This window comes from Xenopus laevis, chromosome 5S, assembly GCF_017654675.1.
Source record: "Xenopus laevis strain J_2021 chromosome 5S, Xenopus_laevis_v10.1, whole genome shotgun sequence".
Classification (NCBI taxonomy): Eukaryota; Metazoa; Chordata; class Amphibia; order Anura; family Pipidae; genus Xenopus; species Xenopus laevis.
In genome coordinates this window covers 12850843-12861912 of record NC_054380.1, presented here as the reverse complement: position 1 = coordinate 12861912, position 11070 = coordinate 12850843, and the positions used below count along the sequence as shown (strand labels likewise).

At 42.6% G+C, this 11070-nt stretch overlaps 1 protein-coding gene across 2 annotated transcripts in view; it reads left to right on the top strand.

Moving 5' to 3' along the window:
- capn2.S (calpain 2 S homeolog) overlaps window positions 1–11070 on the top strand; it is a 33107-nt gene continuing 22037 nt past the window's right edge. For both annotated transcript variants that reach the window (XM_018264960.2, XM_018264959.2), the window contains exons 1-2: window positions 1–605; window positions 9373–9442. In XM_018264960.2, coding sequence (XP_018120449.1) covers window positions 369–605; window positions 9373–9442 — 307 coding nt within the window. In that variant the 5' untranslated portion in view covers window positions 1–368. The remainder of the gene's footprint in view (window positions 606–9372; window positions 9443–11070) is intronic.

Here is an 11070-nt window from a genome sequence, read left to right as displayed (position 1 = left end):
TGTGTAAGGGGTAGGGGCTGCTGGGTGGCACAGGAGAGCTGTGGGTGCTGTGGCTCATGCAGAAGAGGGTGCAAGGGAGGGGAGAGGTGCCAGGGAGAGAGGGTGACACATATATTTGTGCAGCAGGAGGGAGACACACCCTGGAGCTGATGTAAAGCTGAGGAGGAGCCTGAAGTATCTGCGTTGCTGCTGCTGCTGATTTTCCTCTGCCCCCTCCCTGCTGCTCCCTCAGCCTCTGAGTCCTGCTGCCTGGGTGTGACTGCTGCTGCTGCTGCTGCTCTGTGAGTCTGTGCCAGGGTTTTCTGACTGTGCGACTCTGCAGCAGCCGCTGTACTAAATCGCCCTGTGTGCCCCTGCCCTGTGCCAACATGAGTGGGGTCGCCGACAGACTGGCCAAGGAGCGGGCACTGGCCAATGGCTTTGGCACCAATGATAAGGCTCTGCCCTACCTCAACCAGGACTATGAGGCTCTGCGCAATGAGTGTCTTCAGTCCGGCTCTCTGTTTAAGGATCTCAGCTTCCCGGCCATCCACTCCTCCCTGGGATTCAAAGAGCTGGGCCAACACTCAAGCAAAACCCAAGGGGTCGTGTGGAAGAGGCCGACGGTAAGTGGCACCCGGGGATCACTAGGGCAGCGAGGGCTCAGTCTCAGGGGGACATGAGAAGCTGTACCAGTCTATCATCTCTCTATCACTCACTAAAGTTACTCTTATTGCTGCACTGTCGCTGCGTCTCGGTTTTACTGGTACCGACAATCTGAAGTGTAGTGTAGTACACTAAAACATAGTCTCATTTCTTTCCTATATACACTCACTGTATCTGTATCACTGCTGTACTGTATATTACACTATAGTTACAGTCTCATTTCTATTATATACACTCACTGTATCTTTATCACTGCTGTACTGTATATTACACTATAGTTACAGTCTCATTTCTTTCCTATATACACTCACTGTATCTGTATCACTGCTGTACTGTATATTACACTATAGTTACAGTCTCATTTCTATTATATACACTCACTGTATCTGTATCACTGCTGTACTGTATATTACACTGTAGTTACAGTCTCATTTCTATTATATACACTCACTGTATCTGTATCACTGCTGTACTGTATATTACACTGTAGTTACAGTCTCATTTCTTTCCTATTTACACTCACTGTATCTGTATCACTGCTGTACTGTATATCACACTGTAGTTACAGTCTCATTTCTATCCTATATACACTCACTGTATCTGTATCACTGCTGTACTGTATATTACACTATAGTTACAGTCTCATTTCTTTCCTATTTACACTCACTGTATCTGTATCACTGCTGTACTGTGACTCCCAAATTCCCTGTATTCAGTTTGAGCCCATCCCACTGACATGTCCCTGATTGTTGGGATTAAATCTATTGTTATTGTTGCTGATTACCTCTTAATTTTTTCCCTTGAAGGGGTTATTCACGTTCAAACACTTTTTTTCAGTTCAGTTGGTTTCAGACAGTTCACCAGAAATAAAGACTTTTTCCAATGACTTTCTATTTGTGATTGTTTTTCTAATATTGAAGTGTTAGGGTAAGGGCACACGGGCAAATTCGGGGAGATTAGTCGCCCCGGCGACATCGCCTCTTCTTCAGAGCGACAATATCCCCGAACTGCCTTCCCTTACCTTCGCACCGGCTATAATGAAAAATCACCAGCGGGATGGCACTCAAAGCACTTCATTTTCCGAAGTCGCCCGAAGTTGCCTCATGAGGAAACTGCGGGCAACTTTGGAAAACGAAGCGCTCCGAGTGCCATCCCACCGGCCACTTACATTCTTCAGGACTTCAGCTTTGGCTCTTTTCGTGACTTTGGGTCTTTTTTTGCGGCTTCGGGACTTTGCCAGTTTGGGACTTCACCTTTTCAGCTCTTCAGGACTTCAGCGGTTCAGGACTAATCTCCCCGAATCTGCCCATCTGTCCTTACCCTTAAGTGTCATTTTTGCGACTTCGGGCAGCTGGGAAATTGACAATATGTCTAGCCCCCATGTCAGATTTCAAAATTGAATATAAAAAAATCTGTTTGCTCCTTTGAGAAATGGATTCAGTGAAGAATTCTGCTGGAGCAGCACTATTAACTGATTCATTTTGGGAAAAAAAATTTCCCATGACAGTATCCCTTTAAGGTGGCCATACACGTGCCGATAAAAGCTGCCGACAGACCGAGTCGGCATCTTATTGGCCAGTGTATGGGGCCCTCCGACGGGCTTCCCCGATCAATATCTGGCCAAAAGTCGGGCAGATGTCGATCAGACGGGACTAAAATCCCGTCGGATCGCGGCAGCATCTGTTCGTTGATGTGGTCCCGTGATCCGACCGCCTGTAAGCCATTGTTAGGATCCGATCGTTGAGCCCTAGGGCCCACAATCGGATCAGCCCAATATTGCCCACCTCAAGGGGAGAGATCCACTCGTTTCCAAACGACATTTCCAAACGAGCGGATCTCTCCATATATGGCCACCTTTACATGTGTAAATAATGCAAGATCTTACAGTCTGAGTTTCAGGTGTGAACAATGTAGGGGCCAGTTAATCTCAACACATACCTTTTAAAGTTTACACAAGGTAAGTAGTCATAGCAGCCAGACTTTCATGTGGGGGGCTACACAAGGGGGGTGTCACAGGCTGGATGAGGCCTGTGGGCCACAAATTGGACAGATTAGAGTAAATAAAGGGGAAGCAAAGCAGCAGGGTGCCAGTTGCAAGCTTTATAGCAGAAATACACAGTATGTAAAGCCGATAGTCTGCCTGCACCAATTCTTCTCCATATTTATCACATGTACCTTGTAGCATACGTGTATTCTTTACACACACCTTAAAACCAAGAAATCTGGTAGCTATATAAAAATAGAAATACAGTTATTGGATCTGCCTTTCATTCAGAAATCTTGATAGCATTGTCTTTTCCTATAACAGATTTCTTTCCTCTGTGTAATAATGAGACAGTCCTTTGTACTTGATGAAACTAAAGCTGGCTGTGTGCATTAAAGCTGTTGGCCTGAACAAGAGGAACAATACAAAGGGATTCATGAAATGTATGACCCTCTCGCGTGACTACCAGGTCCAGACTGGCAATCTTTGGTTTCTGGCAAATGCCCGGGGGGCTACTGTAAGATGCAATAGACAAACACTATTTATTGGGCTTTTGGGGGGGCTGTTTGTGCATCTATGTATTTGAAATGCCAGGGCCTAATTTGAATCCCAGTCTAGGCCCGATGGCTACTGTCTGTTAGGCCCATGGGCCGATTGGGGTGACACTGTACGAGGTGTGTATGACTGCCTTACGTGGCTTAAATCTATACTGATGGCACATACTATTGGGTGTTTCAGTCATAGCTCTGTCTGTTGCTACCTGACTTCTGTAGTTTAAAGCAGTTGTTCACCTTTAAATTCATCTTTAGTATCATGTAGAGTCTGATACTCTGAGAAAAATTGCAGTTGGCTTTCTTTTTATATTATTTGTGTTTTTTAAGTTATTTAACTTTTTATTCAGATCTCTAGTTTTTTTTAATTTCAGCTATCTAGTTGCTAGGATCCAAATGACCCTAGTAACAAATAAGAGATTGAAATATGAATAAGAGAGGACCTGAATAAAAAAACAAGTAGAAATAACAATACATTAGTCTTTCAGAGCATTTTTGGATGGGATCAGTGACCCAACTTTAAAGCTGGAAAGAGTCAGAAGAAAAAGGCAAAAACTATAGAAAAAAAAAAATGAAGACCAATTGAAAAGTTGTTTAGGATTAACCATTTTATAACATACTACCACTTTAACACTCTTAACATTCCAACAACAATCTAAATTATTATTATTCCTAATATTAACAAGCATTAATAAAGCACCACAAGGAAGTGGGTGGTCAGGCAGTCTGGATGTAACCAGGCATGGAAGGGGTAGACTGGGGTGAACCAAATTTTAATTCTCAGATGTTGGAAGTGGGCTTTAAATAGATAAGATGCCCCACTAGCTTGGCCAGATTGGACTGAACCTACTATCTGGCCCTGGCACCAGCAATCAAATCAGTTGCAGGTTAGGGTAGAGTTGGTAGCCAGTATTGATCAGTGCATGATTTTTAGACTCAAACAATTACTTTGGAACAAAATGTGTTTTAAAGAAAAAAAAAATCTTTATTGATCCTTGAACAAAAAGTCTGGCTCAATAGGTTTTCTTTTCTCCAAAAAAAGTAGAGACCAAAATTATAAGTATAAATCCAAATCATTTATTAGGACATACAGATAACTGGCTAACGTGTTTCGTGCCTACTGGGGCACTTAGTCATAGGCTTTTCATATTCCATAATTGGGCAGAACCTTATAGAACACTGAGGAAAAAAATGACCAGCCCAAAATTCTGTGCACATAAAGGCTGAGAAAAGATTCCATGATAAAAACCAAAAGGAGTTCTAGTCCCCTCCTTTTCTGTATTGTTATATTTGCCCTTTATTTATTGTATCAACTCTATTATTATTATATTTGCCCTTTATTTATTGTATCAACTCTGTGCTGCACCTTTGAAGTGAAACACGCCCTATTCTGCTTCCCTTGTCTATTAAAGGTTTTCTTTTTGGGTGGAGATGTCTGTGCTCTTTGTATTTGGATCACTCATGCTGGATACAAACATTGGTATTAACATTGTTCTCTATTTATATGACTTTGTATCTTTCTTCTTTTCTGAAAGGAATGCCGGCATCTCACACTTTGACTTTTTGTCTAACTATTTATAGTTCATGTTTGTGCAATTTACAAATTCAGAAGTTTAAAACTGCAGATTAGTTTACTGGGGCTGTCGGTTTAACATCAGAGAGGTATTTTTTCCTTTGCTAAAAAAGCATCCGGCCCACTAAGAGCTTATCCCATGACTCACTGCTCAGCACCACCCGCAGCTGGGAATCCTATAACTTCTCATCAGTTAATAGTGCTGCTCCAGCAGAATTCTGCACTGAAATCCATTTCTCAAAAGAGCAAACAGATTTTTTTTATATTCAATTTTGAAATCTGACATGGGGCTAGACATTTTGTCAATTTCCCAGCTGCCCCTGGTCATGTGACTTGTGCCTGCACTTTAGGAGAGAAATGCTTTCTGGCAGGCTGCTGTTTTTCATTCTCAATGTAACTGAATGTGTCTCAGTGGGACATGGGTTTTTACTATTGAGTGTTGTTCTTAGATCTACCAGGCAGCTGTTATCTTGTGTTAGGGAGCTGTTATCTGGTTACCTTCCCATTGTTCTTTTGTTTGGCTGCTGGGGGGGAAAGGGTGGGGGTGATATCACTCCAACTTGCAGTACAGCAGTAAAGAGTGATTGAAGTTTATCAGAGCACAAGTCACATGACTTGGGGCAGCTGGGAAATTGACAATATGTCTAGCCCCCATGTCAGATTTCAAAATTGAATATAAAAAAATCTGTTTGCTCTTTTGAGGAATGGATTTTAGTGCAGAATTCTGCTGGATCAGCACTATTAACTGATTCATTTTGAATTTTTTTTTTTTTCCCCATGACAGTATCCCTTTAGCACAACAGACTTGGCTTCATGTGTGTTTCCCTTTCTTCTCTCCCACTCACCTTTATCAATATCTATATGGCCAAAGGTATCAAGACATTCCAATTAAATCTTCATGTCCTCAGATGGAACACTCCCTGCCGAGTCCAATGTCACTGCTGAGCAATGTCAGCATAAGAAATATTTGTAGGGAGTGTGGGGTTTTTATAGGGGTTCAAAGGCAAACAAGCGTAACATTGCCAATAGGGTTGCCACCTGGCCAGTATTTTACCGGCCTGACCGGCAAAAATGATGCTTGACCCCCAATGTTATTAATAGGAGAAAAATCATAATATATAGGAAGGCCCGTATTTTTTTCCAAAAAAGGTGGCAACCCTAATTGCCATATGCAATGCCAAGGGTCGGAGTGGGGTAAAGCAAGGATGGAACTGATAGACGTGTCTACAGGGGCGATCCTGGCCCCTCCGCCGCCTGAGGCAGCAGCAGTTGCTGTTGCCCCCCTCCCCCTGAAATTCGCTCTTAAAGTACCAGGAGCAGCATTTTTGCTGCCCCTGGTACCTAGTGGGGCGCTGCCGCCTGAGGCGACAGCCTCAACTTGCCTCATTGGCGAAGCACCCCTGCGTGTCTGTGACACAACAGAAAGGGAGTGCAAGGCACATACCTATTCTCCCTGCCTGCATACCCCTCGTTGGGCTTACAGCTGGATGCCGGATGGAGGGGAGCAGTGTTACAGTGCACAATGGTGACGTCACTATTGCACTTAGTCATAGGCTTAAACTATTACAACATGACATAGGTATTTAAAGACCCAAGCACCAATGGGAAGGGGAAGGGAGGGGGAATTGACAAATCCAATTACAAATTTTAATCTCATGCCCGAAATGAGAAAAATAGGATAAATACAAAAAACAAGATATTTTTTATGCGTGATGTCAGACATTAGGCAGGTAGTTCGAATGCACATAGAACAGGGTCAGGTTTGGGTAGGTTTTGTCGACCCACACATCACTAATGCACAACATACTCAGGCCATGGTTGCTGTCAGGAGGGGCTGTGTGCCTAGCCCCCCCCCCAAAAAAAGATGTTTTTGCGAGAGGCCTGGTGCTGTTAATGGTCTTGAGCTATATCCATCCTTTGGGCCCCTGGTTTCAGTGAAATCTTAAGGCTTCAGACTAGAACCATTTTGCCTATTTTCTCATCCTTTTCAGACATTACGACTTAGGTGGGACTGTTCCAACATGAAGACTAGAGCTTGAAGGGTAGAGCTTACCCAATAGTGGTTGGAGATTGGGGCAGATCTGGGAAATGGCCTAGAACGTCTCAATCATTTATTTACAGATATTAGCAGGTTTACATTTTAAATGAGTGACCCCTGACTTAAACTCACTTTGCCTACTATGGTGATACAGAAGGAGTGTGTTTTGCTGGCATGTTACATAGTAATAATAGGGTCAAGTTTATATTCACCCACATGTTATTGCCTGTCTCTGATGTCAATAATGGCATTGCCCCCTCCAGCTCTTCTGTTTTATACAGCTGACCCCTTCCATTGGGGTCAATAAATGACTAGTGCTGAATATTGGTTAATTGAGTTACTAAGCTACTTAGTGATAATAGGTTTATTCCTGCTAATCCCAGGGGAGGTTATGGCAGCTGCTGTGCTTGTACTGAAACACAGAAACCCTTGTCTCTCTACAAAACATTGGTCCTTGTTCAGAGAACCACCAGTTGGTTTGGGTTAAATCAAAGCAAACAATGCATGTAAATTATATTATGTTATAGGTGTATGCAGAGTCCTAGGCTGTGGGCCCATGCACCTGCAAGTACAGCAAATATATATATGTATCTATGCAGGAACATAATGCATCACTGTCCCATAGGTTTTTCTGTAATTGTGTATAAACACTGGGATTCTCGTGATACAGAAAGTGCTACGATGGATTATGCGCTTGTGGAGTAAAATACTGCACTATTGATATTGCTCAGCTAATGAACCCTCAGAGCCCTGTAATGTTATTTTCTGTTCCCAGCGGTATAATTAATAAAGTCAGAGCATTCGAGGAAATTAAATTCTAATTAAATGTTTTTCCTGACTGGTAATATAACAAGGCAAACTGCATTAAATTCCTTCTTCTTCAGGTTTGACTGCAGTGTTACTGTTGCTACTATGTCTTTGTACTATATACTGTATAACTGCCCTGCCCCAAGCTGATAGGTGTTACTCTGTCCTGAGGCTTCTCTGCCCTCCACTTCTCATACTTACATAGTTACATAGTTAAATTGGGTTGAAAAAAGACAAAGTCCATCAAGTTCAACCCCTCAAAATGAAAACCCAGCATCCATACACACACCCCTCCCTACTTTTAATTAAATTCTATATACCCATATCTATACTAACTATAGAGTTTAGTATCACAATAGCCTTTGATATTATGTCTGTCCAAAAAATCATCCAAGCCATTCTTATAGTCATTAACTGAATCAGCATCACAACATCACCCGGCAGTGCATTCCCCAACCTCACTGTCCTGACTGTGAAGAACCCCCTACGTTGCTTCAAATTAAAGTTTTTTTCTTCTAGTCTAACCTTAGCCACTCTGTCCCTTCCCTACACCCTCAGCTCCTCAGTCTCTTCGCTACAATCTCAATTACTCTGTCACTTCCTTACAACTTCAGCTCCTTGGCCTGTTCTCCTACAACCCCAGCTACACAGTCTCCACCTTAACAGCCTCCGCTACTCAGTCTCCTCCCTAAAACCTCAGCTACTCAGCCTCCACCTTAACAGTCCCAGCTACTCAGTCTCCTTCCAACAGCCCCTACTATTCAGTCTCTGCTCTACAGCCTCAGCTTTTCAGTCTCAGCCTTAAAGGAATGGTAACACCAAAAAAATAAAAGTGTTCTAAAGTAATGAAAATATCACGTAGTGTTGCCCTGCACTGGTAAAATGGATCTGTTTGCTTCAGAAACACTACTATAGTTCATATCATATAGTTCATCGCTGTGTAGCAATGGCAGAAATTGAAAAAAGTCTATATGGCACAGGTTAAATAGTGGATAACAGATAACACCATTATGTTCTACAGACCTTTTCTGCTGTATAACCTGAGCCTTTTCTCCTTTGAATGGCTGCCTCCATTGCTACACAGCAGCTTATTTATATAAACAATAGTAGTGTTTCTGAAGCAAAAACAGCAGTTTTGCTAGAACAGGGCAACACTACTTTATATTTTTATTACTTTAAAGCACTTTTATTTTTTGATGTTACAGTTCCTTTAACAACCTCAGCTACTCAGTCTCCTCCCTACAACATCAGCTACTCAGTCTCTGCCCTGAAAGCCTCAGCTACTTAGTCCTTGCCTCACAAACTCAGTTATTTATTCAGTTTGTAGTATCCTTTATTACACCACAAGAACCTCACACTGTTGCATTTTAAATAGTTTTAGTTATAGCAGTTCCTCATGCAAACTAGGCTACTCAGTCTATATTTCACCTCCGTTTTTTAGTTTTTGAGGCTCTTATCTTTCCTCCCTCTGGATGAGCTTTAGCCTTTAGGGCCCTGTTTCTGTACCTGGAGTCCTCTGCTGCTGCCGGTCCACAGATTCTTTAAAAGTTATAGCATTCTGGGAGTTGTAGTGCAACTACATGTAAGGGCCTAAGAAACAGGGCTAATCAAATATAAAACTTATTGCTACTTGCACACCCTCAGCTACTCATTCATTTCTCACAGTCTCAGTAGTACAGTCTGTTGCTCATTATCCCAGTTCCTTTGTATGTTATTCAGAAGCAAAGTGTTGCCTTTCTGAGAAGCTTATGGAAGTTTCTGTGTTTTATTGCAGGAGCTGTGCTCAACCCCTCAGTTTATCTCTGGTGGAGCGACAAGGACTGATATCTGCCAAGGAGCCCTGGGTAAGATGCCATGGTCCAGGGTAACTGCATGTTACTGTGTGTTAGACTTAGATGTGAGCAATCTTGTTATTATTTGGGGGCTTATAGAATGTAGGTGTGCGGGAGATTAGGAATATGAGCAAATAGTCTTCAATACTGAAACCATGCGCTGCTCTTTGTCCAGACCACAAACGGCCCCCTGTGACGAGTTCAGTAGTTTTGTTAAAGTTCAGCCGTGCGCTTGTTAACTCGCTCGCTGCCAAGTCATTCGGAGAGCAGCTTAAGCAGGAAGCTGACAGCAACCATTGAATGTGCATTTCCTCTTGTTGTTCTCTATGGCAACACAGTAACCACATCAGTCTGTATTTGGTTTTCCAGAGGATGAAATCTAAGATCCGTGCCTCTGAAAATGCCCATCCCCATCATATTTTCTGCTGATTTACTGCACATGCTCTGGGCTGCTGACACATACTGAGCTTAGGGACCCACTCATAATATATGTGCAATATAACATTACATGTCACCATGGAAACCAGTGCACTGATCAGCCCTGTAGCATCAGCTTCAATGACAGATGAACCTCACTTTCTGCTTGATGACTCCCCCGACCCCTAAGCTTAGCTTCTCCCCAGAGCCCACTGAGCATGTGCAGTGTCACTGACACACAAAATATGCCTAACAACAAGTTGGGGAGCTGCTTGTAGGGCTAGATCATTGCTGTTGAACCTCTGGGATGATACAGTAAGTTTGGGATATAAAATACATCATTCCTAGCCATAATTGTTGTTAGACTTTAGTTCTTCTCCAGATGTCCCTGGGTGTGTCTGTACATAGAGGTAACTTGGCAGTAAGGTCTGTATCCTGTTTTAGCACTGATTCATGCTTTAGTTAAATTTATGATTCTCATGGGTTCCCTACACTTCCACAGCAGGAGAGAAGAACAGTCCCACAGCCTGGATTATGGCAGCCATTACTCCATGCACTGCTGGGTGTATACTTAGAAGGTTCCATAATCAACTACTTGTACATCACAACCATGAGTGCTCCTAAATTACAGTCTTTATTCTAACCTTCTCTGTGGGAGTCACAATGTTGCACCATTACAATACATCAGCACTGTGCCATGTTATGTTTTCATTAATATTCCACAGGGTTTCTATTCCACTTTCCCAGTGCTGCTCCATTTAGTAGTCCGGTGCCAATCAGCTGACTTTGGCAGGACACCAAGGGGAAATTTTGCTTGGAGAGCAATGTGCCTCCCTCGTACCAATTAGTGTAATTACATAGTGATGGAGGGTAGCGCAGCCCTGATCATTTCTCATGCACAGAGACACAAAGAACACCTTGAATTTCTGCATGAAAGTACAATAGCTGAGGGCACAAGCAAAATATCCTTATTTCCGTGGTTGCATTGTATGGGGTCAGCCCTTGTTACAAGAAGAAAATGGAGACTGGTGGTGAAATATACCCCCTTATTTTACCTGTTGTTTTTATTTAAAACATATATTTGGTTTGTGTTATTTCTAGCACTATGCCGGACAAAGACTGAAACTAAAAGCAGTCTTCATTTTCAACTAATTTGGTTCTTAAGAGCAGGAGAAGGCAGTTTATTAAATAATCGGTCCATAGATAATCCTTCTGTACAATGA